This window comes from Calliopsis andreniformis, chromosome 12 (genome assembly GCF_051401765.1).
Source record: "Calliopsis andreniformis isolate RMS-2024a chromosome 12, iyCalAndr_principal, whole genome shotgun sequence".
NCBI lineage: Eukaryota > Metazoa > Arthropoda > Insecta > Hymenoptera > Andrenidae > Calliopsis > Calliopsis andreniformis.
Window position 1 is genome coordinate 17,990,136 of NC_135073.1, and position 15,666 is coordinate 18,005,801.

General features: G+C 33.2%; 3 protein-coding genes across 4 annotated transcripts; 2 read left to right on the forward strand and 1 right to left on the reverse strand.

Annotated features, from left to right (window-relative positions):
* Positions 1–2,843: 2,843 nt before the first annotated feature.
* On the reverse strand, positions 2,844–5,766 carry Alien (COP9 signalosome complex subunit 2 alien). Its single transcript, XM_076389599.1, has 9 exons — positions 5,498–5,766; positions 4,996–5,190; positions 4,792–4,917; positions 4,545–4,712; positions 4,278–4,452; positions 4,067–4,205; positions 3,774–3,990; positions 3,558–3,698; positions 2,844–3,483 (listed from the first exon to the last, which is right to left on the reverse strand). Exons 1-9 carry the CDS (start codon positions 5,549–5,551, stop codon positions 3,364–3,366), a joined length of 1,335 nt encoding a protein of 444 aa, XP_076245714.1. The 5' UTR covers positions 5,552–5,766; the 3' UTR covers positions 2,844–3,363.
* Positions 5,767–5,959: 193 nt separating this feature from the next.
* Positions 5,960–13,304, forward strand: LOC143186145 (NBAS subunit of NRZ tethering complex). Its single transcript, XM_076389606.1, has 18 exons — positions 5,960–6,075; positions 6,176–6,410; positions 6,472–6,890; positions 6,962–7,345; positions 7,414–7,624; positions 7,691–7,908; positions 7,986–8,315; positions 8,409–8,614; positions 8,697–8,993; positions 9,066–9,402; positions 9,479–9,891; positions 9,970–10,269; positions 10,338–10,626; positions 10,685–10,999; positions 11,073–11,484; positions 11,558–12,483; positions 12,573–12,695; positions 12,773–13,304. Exons 1-18 carry the CDS (start codon positions 5,983–5,985, stop codon positions 13,046–13,048), a joined length of 5,784 nt encoding a protein of 1,927 aa, XP_076245721.1. The 5' UTR covers positions 5,960–5,982; the 3' UTR covers positions 13,049–13,304.
* Positions 13,305–13,393: 89 nt separating this feature from the next.
* Positions 13,394–15,529, forward strand: Xpac (DNA repair protein complementing XP-A cells homolog Xpac). 2 transcript variants are annotated; one of them, XM_076389601.1, is made up of 6 exons: positions 13,394–14,229; positions 14,375–14,559; positions 14,633–14,744; positions 14,822–14,946; positions 15,017–15,293; positions 15,368–15,529. In XM_076389601.1, the coding sequence occupies exons 2-6, from the start codon at positions 14,411–14,413 to the stop codon at positions 15,527–15,529; spliced, it is 825 nt and encodes a 274-aa protein (XP_076245716.1). In that variant the 5' UTR covers positions 13,394–14,229; positions 14,375–14,410. The 2 variants fall into 2 exon arrangements, with proteins under 2 accessions (XP_076245716.1, XP_076245715.1); XM_076389600.1 differs by having other exon boundaries at positions 13,394–14,225.
* Positions 15,530–15,666: the final 137 nt, after the last annotated feature.

A 15,666-nucleotide genomic window follows, 5' to 3' on the forward strand; every position in this document is an offset into this window, starting at 1 on the left:
CATTTTGCGGGGGTGGCAAGCCTCCTCGCGTCTACACGAGCTACTCGTGCGTATACATCGAATACATCCGCGCGAGTTAAGTCGTATAAGATAGATGATCCAACCGCTAGCCTCCCCCTCCTGCACTTGTGATGTATGGTGACGACGCTAAAAACTGGCAGATGTGCCTCTCCCTTTCGCACCCGAGCTCGCTGCTCCGTTTTCGCGGGAATTGTCGAGCTGCCGACCACCTCGCCGCTTGGATAAATCGACGCGAACCGCGAACAATACTTGAGAGATTATACGCTTGGTCTAGCGTCGCGACGCCGTGCCGAAAAACCGTACGCTCCTTGCTCCACGTGATATATGGCCCCTCGCGTGTTGTCGACGCATTCTTACTGCGCCTTGTTTCTTGGAGAACGAGGTAGAAAATTGGTCTAGTCTTCTTTTAATTCTGCGCCGTGGCTGATGAAGAATTGCAGGTGTGAACAGTAGCAGGCTTTATCTGCTCTGAGCGAGCGGTCTGGGACCTCTAGAAACTCTATTCTAGAAGTCTAGTATCCCTACAAATTTAAGACCTTTAGAAATCTAAGACCCTTAGAAGTCTAGTACCTCTAAAAGCCTAGGGCCTTTAAACTTCTAGAGTATAGAGTGGATAGTGTGGAAATTACTAACAATGCCAACGTTAAATTTTCTTCTCTACCATACTGAACGTTTCAATCTGAGTGTCACCTATCGACAATTTTCTAGTCTCTCGACCAAGTCCCAATACGTGCAAAAAAGTCTCTTTAAATTAAGTAGCTCGCCACGACGCGTGAGAGGGCAAGAGGAAAAAAGTCGGGGCGCGAAAATGAACTGGAATCGTCTAACGTTTTCCTCGACCGCGGCCTTAATGCGCGGTCTTAACCACCGGGTGAAAAATAACCTGCGGAAACGGGGCGAGTCTTGGCTCCTTCAGCCAATTCACACCCAGATCGCGTGTATTTAGGTTTCAATTTAAAGCTGGCCACTTCACGGGGCTCTACCGAGACGAATGAATCCCCGATGAAGTTTCCTATCCCCTGCGGAACGAGAAGGACAGACCCGTTCGCCACTCGACCAGCGCCAGCTTAGTCGATAATGGATCCTATTCCTTTCTTAGCTCCTTCCACGATTAATTAATGGAATTAATCTGAATCGCCTTGACGATTCATCCTAGTGGAACAGAAGGGACCAAAGATTTGGAAAATTTGATAAATGCCTTTGAAATATTCAGGGTGTTCCTGAAACTACCATATAGAGTCAGAAATACGAGAAAAAGATATAAGACTTAAAGATCTCTTCTTTTTCTTCTGCAACGCGTTCTCTTGGGGCCACCCTGAACTAGACACACTGGAAATAGGGTTTTCACTTAAATTAACTCTCCTTAAAGGGTAGAATCTACTGCAAGAGTTGCCTCCCTGGTGAATGTTGCAATATGCAATACGCTGCAGGAATCAGAAAAGGAATGCAGAAAAGAGAAGCTCAGTAATTCATTGAATTTTAGATCGTTGAAAGGTTAGGACTAGGTTGAGGTCAAGGTCGTGTCAAAGTCCTCAGAAAATGCCAGTAATTAGACTATCGAGGAATTCAAAAATATTTTGGACAACGGAGGGAAATTTGGAGGAAAATTTCATTCCGAAGTCCGTGGAGAAACCGCACGAATGTCGACTGGTATTTCGAACCCTGCTTTGATTGCGAGTGCCAATTAACGTTGGGGTTGCGCTGTCGTCGTAGTCGTTATCGTCGACGTCGTTTCACGCGTGTAGTCGCGTGCCCTAATCACGGTGGTTGGAACTGAAAGCACGAGCCGCGGAACCTTAATGCCAAAATATACGCTAGGAACGCATGGAAGCATTCCCATTGACGACTCCGCGACTTGCAAGTGGTATACGCCGAAATTGGACGGGCTTTAAATGCTTGAAAAACCGCAAATCGAGGACAGAAATTTCCTGCACTCTCTTATCCTCAGGTCCACACTAAAGGGAACAGCATAAATATAATTCTATTCAAATTTAGGAATTTGTTATACCTCTATTACTAAAACTACTCTAAAGCAAGCAATCTTTCACCCACTCTCAGACACTCTAAAAAGGTAATACTTCTAAATTAGAACCTTAACTTTAAGTTCAGTTCATAGATAGTGTAGACAACATATCTGACTTGTAAATTTTTAATTCCATCTAAATCAGAGTATCCACAGCATATAATCATAGAAGTGAGACAAAATGAAATGAAAAGCACGGAGGCAATGATCTATCAGCTTTGCAGGTGATTTTACTTTCGAAATTGATTTCCTAGCGAGCCGAGTTCTCGTAGCTTTGCAAGCTGCCACCTTAAACGTGGCGAGGATGAGGATGAACCGGCTCGAGGACGAGAGGATTATACCATCCCGTGGTGGTGAGGGTGTAGAGCGAGCCTAGGGAGCTTGCCCTGCCCACCCTTCCTGCCTGGGGTTAACCAACATTTACATAGGCGCGAACGTAGACTGAATAACAATGCTTGAAACGGAGCTAAAACCAGTCAGGCCATTCCACCGAGACGACACGTTCGTCATCCTTCTGTTTCAAGCACATCCTCCTACGGGCTGCTCGCTCGCACCATGTATCGAACTTGCATGGAAATTAGGGTAGACGAAGTGGAGCTTTGTTAATTGAAAGCGACGAAACTCGAGTTTTGAATAAATTTATCGGCCCTTCTTGTGATCATTTATATGCATTGTTTAGTTGCTTCGTTTGGTCGGATAAGGATACATGTATATGCAACTGCGTTACTCGAGTGTTAGGGAACAGTCATTAGAATACTTTGGTTTAAGAGAATTTTTGAAATGAGTATATCCTTTATAATATTTCTTGAAAGTTTTATTTCCTGTTTTGTTTCCTTATTACGTGGATACTTATTACGTATACAACTAAATTACACCATATAGGGACATTCGACTTAATTAAGTACGTTGATACTTTTAATGTAAATATGTATAATAAAATTATTTTTCTTTAATTAATTTGAAAGCGTGACCAATTATTGATAATTAAAAATTACCTCTGGTAATTGAAACACATTCCAAAAAGAAGTTAAGTGTAAAAACATACGACAGTAAGATCGATTCGAAGTAATTTAAAGATGGCATTGCTATACTCAAAAATGCAAGCACAACTGATGAGAAAAGGTAGTCATCAATAGGTTCGATAGACAGAAGTTTATCGAGAAATAGGTGCAATTAGTGGTTCGTATTAAAGGTTTAACTTTATTATATCACAACAGATTTTATTTTTCATATTAGTCGGAGACAGGCATTTATGATATACTATACAGATTAATGCTTAAGAGTTCGATTTCATACCGGGATCACACGCGCCATGCTTTTTATGACATTTTATTCACTACAGCTAAATGCAAAGATTGCAACTGGCGTGTCCATTTGTCAAGAGCATTGTAACGTGCTGCGCATACTGATTTTTTATCCAATTCGAGAACCTGATTCACCTGTTAATGACACACAATTTAGCATAAGACTTACAAAAGTACATTATCAAGCTTATGCATTTCATCGTGGTTACCTGATCGATACGGCCACGAATAGTACTATCCAAAATACAAGACACTAAAAGACTCTCAACCTCCGATACATCGATGTTCAATTCTTTACTTATGAAAGGTATATAAATTCTGGTATATGGTTTTATTAACTTAATCAAAACCTATAAATTGAATTTCTATTGTTATTCGAACTTTCATAAGCTTTTTAAGAAATAGTTGGTGCATGCTAGTCGTACCTGAGTACGTATATTACGTAATAAATCTTCGATGTGTTCTCTTATAAAAGGATCATCCATTATATTATTTCTATTTTGTTTTAAAATTAATTCAAATTGGTTAATATCATTATTTTGATAACTGACTACTAAATTCGTCATAGCCAAGATCTCTGGATCATTTTTATATGGTTTTGCCTCTTGAGAGTCAAATGGATTGATACCAGATTTCATTAGCCTATTTTCATAAGTAGTTTCATTAAAAAATTATCTCACAAATGCGATGGTATACAGTATTTTTTTGCCTTACTTACATATTTGCTAAAACTAGATACTTTAAACAGGTGGTACGTCTTGGAGACCCAGACTCATCATAATTTTTAAAAGCTTCAAAAAAGTCTGTATGTGCTCTTTCAAATTCACCTTCTCTTAAGTGCATTTTTCCTCCACATTCTTATAAAAGTACGAAAAAATAATTAAAATGCCTCTAATAAATGCTTAATAATATACATTATACTACTATACCTCTAATAACGCCCATAATTAATGGATGTGGTATAGCACTTTTAATGTGCAAACTTTGTTCATACAAGGTCTTTAATTTCTTATTATTTTTTTGAGCAGTATACATTTGTATTTCTAGAGCATAAATCTCTAGTAGCTGTGTCCCTTTTTTTAGATCATCCTCCCCATCATCCGTCTAATAAAATACATTTTTATTTTAATTAAAATATAGTACCATCCTATCAAATATATGCAACTTCTGTTTCAACATACATAGGCAGAACCCACCTGACAACTCTGATGAAGTTGTTTTAATATTTTTGCTAATTTATTAAAGTCTGATCGATCAAAATATAGTTTTCCCAATTTTGTGTTAGTTTTAAACCATAGCCTATCATTTTTAGCATCTTTCAATGCATCTAATGTAGTTTCATAAAAATCTTGTAATAATTCCATCTATAAAATATTCAGTGTAACAGAGGAATATACATTCAAAGAATAAACCATACTGCAACTTACATGCTAAATTACTCACATTTTTGGATGTACTAATATAATCCAATATGGAATTTATTGATTTTTCTGAATGATTTCTGGTAACTGCACTTTTAATATAAGTTAATAATTGTTTGTACCTGGCCATCATCTCATTATAATTACCCTATGAAAATGAAATATTATCATTTTCAGACATATTCTTATGTCTACCTTATATGTATCACCAATTTAAGTAACCCACCAATTTAAAATTAATTTTTATCATTTGCTTCAAAGCTTTGAAGCCCCATTCACCCTTTTCACCTCCTTCCAAATCCAATACCCTTTGAAAACTTTCGAGTGCTGCCTTCGGATCATCCTCTTTCAATGATTTACTATTATAATATTGATTTTCTAAATCAACATCAGGTTCCGAGTTTGAATCCTCAGAATATTCCTAAAAATAGTATTGAAGTAACATCACATTCAACTTAATCTTACTTTATAATAATCTAATACATTATGAAAGTAGAGAACACCTATATAACCTAATCAAAACTAAAATGCTGTTTAATTTCGGTATCAGCCTTATTTTAAAAGGTAGTCTCGATTTTGCTACCTTCTTGCCATCTGAATACTGTAAGAAAAACTTCAGAAACTATTTTTAAATATTATACACGTCAAAATGAGAATCCTAACCTATACTTTAACCGGAAACATTCTCAGTATAACATCATTTCAGCTATAAGAAAACAAATACTCACAAGCCCATAATCTTCCTCTTCCTCACACATAAAATCATCTTCACCATCTGACATTTTGTGAGTGCTTAAGAGTAGAAAATATCTTAGAAATGAAACGTTCACGTTATCCTGTTGACAACCGCAAGCACAGACCAGTTTGTATTTTGAAATTCACATGCGTGCACAAGTCTACACATGTGCAGTGCTCAATGCAACTTGCACTGCTGCAGGGATAGTACCGCATCAATATGGTCTTATTATTCTAAATTATTTTTAATCAAATGTACACATAATTATAGGATAATTTCTTTCCTAAGCTTACGTGTATGAAGACCAATAAATAATTTACGTTCAACCCCACTAATCTTTAGTAACAGGTAACGAAAAGTACTCGCGATTTTGCTCGTGATATTTTGTGCCTAGTAACTTGTCAAATCCTGACTGACTGATTTCACTTTTTGGCCTGTGTTTTTATCGGTGTAATAGGTTATGTTTCTACTTCCACGATGGTTAATTCTACTGAAATACCAAATGAAAATGAACTGATACTTTATGAGCTGCTAGAGTATTTTGTTCGAAAACAAGAACCAGAACTAATAGTAAGTCTGTGTATGCATATGTTAAAAGAAGAATTGAATGGTGCACAAAATCCACATTCTACAGTCTTCCAATTTATTTATAAAATAATATTTATTCTAGAAATGTAAGAACGATGCTGTAATATTACCGACAACTGGGACAATTAAAAATGCACTCAGGTATCTCAACAATAGATACTCCTTGCCAGAGAGCATATCACAACAAGTCAGTCTTACTTCGCCATGGAAGTTTGCGATTGGAGACCATGGCCGTATTCTTGCTGTTTTACAAGAGAATGTTATAGAAATTCGAAAGGCAAAAGATGAATATTCATCAGTTGTTGGGAAAGCTAGCGGTAAGCCTCAGAATTATAAAAAAATTCTTGAATTTGTGTCACATGATATATATCATTTCAGTTCCCAAAGATGCTTTCCCTCAATGGCGAAAGCTTTGTTGGAGTCCAGATGGAACACTTTTAGTATTAGCATCTAGCAATGGCTATACCTCTTTCTACAATGCACTGGGAAATAATATTTTTAATATCAGTCCAAAAACTATCTCACAAAACCCTCACATTTTAGAAGCTGGTGACGCAATAGCTTCTATGATATTTCTTAAACCAGGAAAAAACTATGAAAAATGGTCTTATGAATTTCTATTGATTACATATAGTGGTTTACTCAGATCATATTATGTTTCAGTAAATAATTGTTATCAAGCAAATTATGAATTTTCCTTTGGAAATTTTTATAAAAATGGTGTTAATGCTGTTATATATGATGAAAAGAATTGTCTATTTTATGTTGCTGGAAACACAATAACTCAAAAATTAACGGTAATTAAACTACTTTCCATGTGTGTATATTTAAAAAAATATAATAATATATGTTACAAATTTAATTACAGTCAACAGCATTAGAGAGTGGCTTAACTTCATGGAGACCTTTAAATGAGTATCCCTATTGCAAATTGTCATTTACCTTTGATGATGAATCAAAAACTGCATCAAAATTTTCTATATGGAACTTTGTTCCATCATTGAGCTTCCAGCCAGAATCAATTATATTCAAAATAAAAATCTCTCCCAATAACAATTTCCTAACATGTTTGCACACGGATGGTTCAATATCATTATGGGGACTACCAAATCTAATATTGCAAAAGAAATGGAAATTATCAGATCAACCAGACTTTAATGTACCTAATCCATTAGGTCATGTGAAATCAAAGAAATTTCCACCAGGTTTTACTGAATTCCATCCACTGGACATTGGTTGGTGGTCTGAACAGGTAATATACTTTGAATCAAGTATTTAATCTATTAGAATTATATTTAATGCTACTTGATACTCTTAAAGGCAATTATAGTTGCAAGATATTCTGGATCTACATCTGTATGTTCAATAAAAAACTTAAAAAATCTTTTGGGTACAAGTCCTGAATTTTTAGCTGGACAACCACAAATATGTGAGCTAGGTCCAGATCGAGGCTTTTTGTGCTTAGATTGTGAAACATATATAACCAGCAAAAAACGAAACAGAGAAACCAGTCCTGAGGGTCAAATATTAGGTTTGTATTGTGTTATATATTGTATAATGTCTGTATGAATGTAAACATTTTTTTTCAATTCTAAAGAAGCTTCATCAGAGAGTGAAGAAGATGATGAATTAGAACCAATCAGCATATTAAATTATACTACAAACTTAATGCAAAGTACTCTGTACTCTATAACTGATATAGAGAGATTTCAACCTAAAAGAAAGAAGTCCAGAGTATTATTTAGAACATATAAAATCCTTGGACTTAAGAGTACAACACCTGAAGAACTTTATTCAAGAAAAATTGACATAGAGGTATGACTGGTTATATTTCTAACATGGAACATGATTCTTTAAATGTAGTAGGAGAGAAATAAGAAGAAATGTTACAGGAATATGAAGAAGCCTTGGCTTTAGCTAATACCTACAATTTAGATACAGATCTTGTCTATCAAACGCAGTGGAGGAAATCTAAACTATCTCTAAATGCCATTCAAGAACATTTGAGCAAAGTCACAAAAAGAGCTTGGGTTCTCCATGAATGTATTAATCGTGTCCCAGATACTATTGAAGCTGCAAGAGAATTATTAAATTTTGGATTAAAAGGTGCTAACTTGCAAACTTTAATAGCAATTGGAATACACGATAATGGAAAATTTGTAACAGAGGAGATTGATGAAGATTGGCAGAATATGGATGAAGCCAGTGTAAGTTTAAGACAGGTAAGCTGTCTCCTTACTTAATCACATGAAAGAAATATATGAAAGTATATTAAACTATTTAAATATATGTATTGAACATTAATAAACACACAGGTACAAAAAGTAAATCAATTGCTCGAGCAAATTGACATCAAACATTTGACAGAAGCTCAGAAAGACTTAATCAGGTATAGAAGAAAGCTCCTAGACCATTTAGATAAATTACTCACATATGAAATTATATTGGGATCTACGATGAAATACGATAAAAACTTTTATGAAGAATTTCGACAACTTTCAGTAGTTGAAAATGCAATTAGGTAATAAAATAATATAAATTATTCATATAACATAAGTAGTATTTGTACGTTTATTCTATTATAATTACTTTATTAAGCGCAGATTTGCTAAAAATGGTGATTGTCAAGGGGTTGAAATTATGTTCACATATTATGGCGAAATTTTGCTACCCCATTGGTTAGCCATCATTAGTTTTTTCCCAGAAACATTAAATCCATTAAGATATAAGAAACTTCTACCAGAATGTGACACTGATGGTCAATTATTTTTACTGGATCAACGTGAACTGCGACAAAAAGATTGGTCTGAGAGACCTGAATTCAGTGAAATGATCAATTTGGAAAATGGTGATAGATCTGAATTACTATATGAATATGACCCATCGTTGACTACATATAGGTAAATTCGAAATGTTTTAATTATCTTCTTCATAAAAGTTATTGTTTTATAATCCATACTTCCTGGTTTCAGGGATACTACGCTTACTCCAGAACTATTACAAAAATGGTATGAATCGCGAGCTTATCAAATTGAAAGAAACAGTTGTATGGTTGATAATGCTTTACAATTGATAAAAATTGCCAAGTCTTATAATATCAGTGGTTTAGAAAATCTATTATTAGATTTGGAAATTCTGGATGATCTCATTTACAAAATTTACTTGGAACATCTGTCCTTAGATCACTTACAGAAATTAACTAGCTTGGAAAAGATTAAATTACTGATGAGTGTGACTACTGATAATAGTTTTGTCAATGACATCAAGAATTTTGTACTGCCATTTATTAGAAAAAGACACGAATACCTGGTATATCAAATATTTTATAGAATATCTTGAAAGTTTATTATGAATCGTTTTATCTGTAATTTGTTTGGATTTTTAGGGTGGAGAATTGCAGAGACATTTGCTTAGCGACTACTTGATATGTGTTAGCAAAGAAAATTTAATTTTGACGGTCAAGTTATTCGAATATTTAAGACAATCTCGCGATATTGAGATTTTTGAGATGATAGAAGATATTGCCACGTTAGCACTAGATTGCATATATGCTTGCAACGATATTGATATGTATGAAAAAGCAATGCGTATCATAGATTCGATTGCAAAAGATCGCGATGGAAGGAGAACCAGTGGAGTATGCACTTTGCTTGAGGAACTTGATCGAGAACTTGAATGCACAAAAATTTTAAAGAAGTATGGTGTTAAAACCACATTAAACGCTTTACGTAAGAATAAAAGCAGTCCTGACACTGCAAAAGAATTGCTAATTCAAATGGCGAGAAGTTTAAATAAAAGGTAAGTAAACGAAAAATTAAAAAAATGTTTTTTTTTTTTTTAATTACTTTATTCAATATTTTCTCTATCTTTTATTAGAGTTCCACCTCCAGATGATAAACAGTGGGCTCATTTACTAAATGATATGCTGGAAATTCATGGTTTAATTTTTACTTGCGTCGATATAGAGATATGTTTTGAAATTTGTGTGTCAGCGCGTTTAGTATCCGGGGTTAAATCTAACATACAAAATTGCGCTGCTTTAATTGAAACAAAAAAAAACGAAGAGTCCTTATTAAAAGTATCTTATGCGAAAGCAGTTCATTTAATTCTAGAAGCTAGTAAAGAGTACTTTAATAGTTCTGAATCTCTCACAGATACTAATATGGAATTGGCTAGGTAAGTGCTTAATTTTAACATGAATCCTAATGTCTCTTCTATCTTAACTTTTATAAATAATATTCCAGAGCTTGTCTTCATCTAATTGTAGACGATAATCCACGAATCAAAGAGGAGTATGACCTCATTAACTCGCTTCAAATTTTGAATGAATTCAATATCAATATATTACCACTGCAAGTCAGGTTGATGCAAGATAGATTGAGATTGATACAAGATTGTTTAAATAATAGAGAAGATGCTCATAAAAGTCAGCAAAGATTATTAACTTTGGCGACTTACTTGCGAATTGATATGAACAATAGTAGAGCACGTGAAGGAAAAGTCATGGAACTGATAGCGAAGAAAGCACTTGCGGTAAAGTATTAATATTAAACAAAAAGATGATCAATTGTTCATAAGCATAATTTTATAGGTAAAGGACTTTAATGTTTGCGCAGCTACGTGTCAGCAATTAATACAAAATAATTACATTCCTGCTTGGACTGTTGCCTTAGACTTAGGATATTCTGAAGATTATGAAGATCTAAAAACTAGACAAAAATGTTTATGGTTTGCTATAAGCAACGGACCTAGTGATATATTGAGTAAAGCACTAAATCAGATACATATAATTGAAATACAAATGTTACATAAAAATTTAGAAATGTGGATCCCTCCTAATGAATCTGATAATTTTAACGACTCTGATGCTGATAGTGAAGAAGAATTCATAGATGCATTGACTACAGTAAGAAATACATTTTTTACAAAAGTTATTAACAATCTGAATGATTCATACTTTACTTTTTTTTCATTTATAGCCACAGGTAGAAACAAAAGAATTCGTCCCAAAAGTATTCGAAGCATCTACAGAAATAGTAAAAACTTCTGCTAATATGATGAAACGATCTACATTTGGTTTAATAAAAAATATAAGTGATGGAAATTTTTGGAAATCTAGATTAAAACTTGGTTTTGGTAATAGCCAAGATAATGATGAAGAGTATCATGATGTGAAAATTTACGAAGATGAAGATAACGTTCAAAGTTTCCCATGTTTTTATGAAACTTTGCATGAAAAATGTAAACTTAGCCATTTGGATACTAAGTACACTAGTTACTCGATACCAGATATACAGAATGCAAAGTTAAGATGTTGTCGCGCTTTTTTAAGAATAGCTATGCTAAGCGAATCTTCTTGTTATGGATTGGAAGTGAGCGATATTCGGCATTGTGAGTAGACAATTAAATTCTCTACACAAAATATGTTAATCGTCCGGAAATTAATTGTGATTTTTAATTTCAGTATTTTTCGAATGTGCAAAATATACTATAGGAGAAGATTGGTTGCTAGGTATGTCTTATTTATTTAGTCTACAGAAAAACTGTATAAAAGAGGCACAAGATATATTAAAGAGTCTACCAGAAACCGAGTTGTATAGTCAATGTGGAATATACTACTACAGTTTGGAGTTACATAAAAGATTGTACAAAAATATTGACAATTTACATTTATTTAAGCCATTAAGATTAATTTTGAGAACGATAAATGTAGCACACAAGTGTAAAGATTCAGACATGATTGAAATTCTTAAATACTGGCAAAGGCGTTTGTTCAATGATCAGGAAATAGAGGAGACTAAATTCTTTGAATCGAATTCAACACTTGAAAATCATGATACAAGTGAAGATTATGAGAAAAACGAGGAACCTGATGCTGGACCAATTCAGGCCTCGAAAGTATCAAAAAAGATGTCAACTAAAAGTTTATCTCTAAAAAATGATGATAAAAATCAAAGTAACAAAAGTTTTGTTGAATCTGATACCAAAAACGATGAAGAATGGACTGACGACTGGGGTAACTTCTCTGACGAAGAAACTGTAGAAACGATTGGAAACAAAAAAAACATTCCAGAATCTGAATTTAGAATAGAAACTAATGTCTCGTTGATAAGAGATATTGGCGAATGCAGAACAGAAAAAGACCGTTTTGAAGCTTTTAGGAAAGTGTTTGATAAAATCAAAAGTGCTGATCAGTTCTATGAAATAAAGGAAATATTGTTACGATGGCCAAAATTTACAAATACGGAGTACACATCTGTTGAGAAACATCCCATTTTAAAAATGATGAAATTAGTTAATGTATATATACCAGAAACTGATAAAGATAAGCATAATAGGCAAATTTTCCAAGAATACAAGGATCTTATCATGGGATTATCTTCAAAAAATGTAAGCTTAAAAAAAGAATTACATTGTATACTTTGAAATTTTGATTAAATTCATTGGATAACACTGATTTGCTAAATTATATTTGATAGGTGCTAAAAGACTTTTTAAACGCGCAACAAATCCCCCTGGAGCATGCAATTTTTATCAGATTAGATATGGATGATCCAACAGATCACGAAGAGGCCATAAACATTCTCAAGGAAAAGCATAAAGTACGTCTGATTAAAAAGGAATTATTTTACTTCATGTACTTATTCGATTTCCCTTGATAATTATTGTATATTTTTAGGAATTGACGTTGTCTGCGCCTTTACTGGAACTATTATTCTTAAAAAATCTAACGGCATCTTTTCATCCAGATCACGAAATATACGATCGAATTATCGAACACGTATTTGTGAATAAATCGCTAACAGACACGAGAGAAAATGCAGAAATTCTTGTAAGGGAATTGAAGAAACAAAAACATATAGCACATGCCTTATGCTTAATTAGACTAATGGAAGACATACCACCGTCTTTATGCACGCTCGATACATGTTACGCGCTGCTGATGGAAAAATAATTACCTCTTCCCTTTTTCCAACGAACACTGTGATGCAAATATGAAAGAGATGTTTGTAATTTAGTGTGCTTTTACTTGCTAAGTGTAATTTGTAATTTGTAACTTGTAATTTGTAAAGGGCGAAGGAAAAACCGGGTTCTGTGTATACATAATCGGCATGAAACATTTTAATTTGCGCGAATATCGTGGACAACTTAAAAACCGATTTGTATATATTACAACGTATTATTTGTAAATATAAATGTGATATACACCAGTATGTGATATTTAAAAAAAAATACATCTACATATATACTGATATATACAGGGTATTAGGTAACATTTATTTACTTTTGAACAACATGAATACAACTAGAGATTTATATAAAATAATATTTATATGTATCATTGAATTATTAACTATTTTTGTTTTCAGTAATATTTGTATAAGTAAAAGTTGTTAAATACCCTGTATATTAAAAAGACTGTTGCAATTTATTACGTACTCGCCGGCGTTCTCCATTTTGGACTTCAATTTTTTAAGATTCAAATCTGGAATAACCGTTACATCTCTTGCATGGTGGATAATTCATAACGTCGATTTTCTTCGTCACAAATATACGTAACACACACGGAATTCAATACGCAATTATTTTAAGTTACGTAAACGCAATTTTAATACTTTTTAAATACTAAAATTGTGTAGGTAAGAACAACCCTCATGAACCTTCGCGACGCGGTAGTAACTGCTTCGATTAGAAACTCAAAAAGTGCAAATATTTACACTGACACGATAACATTTTATAAAAATATAGTTGTTAAGATTATAAACTAACTTTTTAGTTACTTTTTTTGTATTAAATCGCTCATTTTCCTAGCTTACTTTGAATTATCACGACAGAGATGTACACTTTGTTGAACTTCGTAGAGACTGGCGCCGACTTGTTCGAAAGAACTTACGATGGCTATGAAGAAACTCTCTGATTGGTCAAAATATAGAAACTATTAATGGCGAAGGTTCAGCAACTATGATACATTTTGCGCAATGTGTATATGTACAAAATAAATAAATTTAATATAGAGTAATTGTTTATTTTCAGTATTTTTATTTTTTCGTAATCGTTTTTTGCATATCATATATCGTATATCAAGAATCCACAGTGTGGGAACATATAAAATATTACATCTAATTAGGGAGGCAAGTAAATCAATTGTTTCATAATAATTACAAAATTGATAGGTTTTACTTTCCACATCAATTTTTTATTAATAATATTCTGTAAACAAGTTGTATAATCTTGTAATGTAAAAGCACTTTGAAAAGTGATGTAATTTTGCTATTTTTAGGTTAAATATTACAATAAAATTATTATTATATAAAGAATGTCTACTACAATGGAGTTACAAAATCCTTCTGAAGATAAAAAATTAACACAAAACAGTCAAGAGCTAAAGGATCGTGCAGAAAGAAATCGTCAGAAGGCATTGCTTTTGAAAAAATCTAAGATTGTTTCTCACCCTTATAAAAGGGGGTACGTTACAAACTATATATTTTCATTTTTAATAGTTTGATCAAAGCTCTAATTGAACGTGTATATGTTGTAGGGAAAATGAAGATTTAACAAATGGTAGAGCAATAAAGGTACAAGGGCAACGTGTCATAGACAGTGGAGGTGGTTTTCTTATAGAAGAAAATGATGACTTAGAAGAACAAATGGTAGAGTATTTTAACAAATTTAGAAGTCTCTAAAAATGAGTATATGAAACATGTAAAAATACATTTTCTTGTTTTAGATGCAAATAACAGCAGAACCTGCCCCTATCATTAGTAATTTACCCCGCTGTGAAGAATGTCAAAATGAATTTCAAGATTCTTATTTGTTACAAACCTTTGATTTAAGAGTATGCGATAAATGCAGGTATAAGTACTACTTTATGATAACAATTACTTTATTTTAAGTAATATTATAAACATTTATTCTATTTTAGAGATCCTCAAGGTAAACATTCATTAATTACAAAAACTGAAGCAAAGCAAGAATATTTATTGAAAGACTGTGATATTGATAAAAGAGAACCTCCATTAAAATACATTACAAAGAGAAATCCTCATAATGTGAATTGGGGTGAAATGAAATTGTATTTACATTTGCAAATAGAACAGAGAGCTTTAGAAGTCTGGGGTTCAGAAGAAGAATTGATAAAGGAAAAAGAATTACGCGATATTAAACGAGAAGGAACCAAGGTTAAAAAATTTAATAAAAGGGTAATGACATTTAAAATTTTAGTATCATTAGTATAATGGAATGTGGATTAATGTCTCATTCTACTGTCAAATAGATGAAACAATTGAGAATGGAAGTCAGAAGTTCATTATATGATAAAACATCAAAAGCATCTCATACACATGAATTTGGAGCAGATACATACAATGAAGAGGATGATACGTATACACACACTTGCATTACTTGTGGTTATGAAGAAACATATGAGAAAATGTGAGTTCAGAGACTGCTAGATTTTATAACAATATGTATTATATTAGGCTGTGTGATATCATAGGAATACCTACTTTGATATTAAGTCTTGAGAAAGAAGACGAAAAAGTTCCACTTTGCTTATTATTAATTTATTTTTTT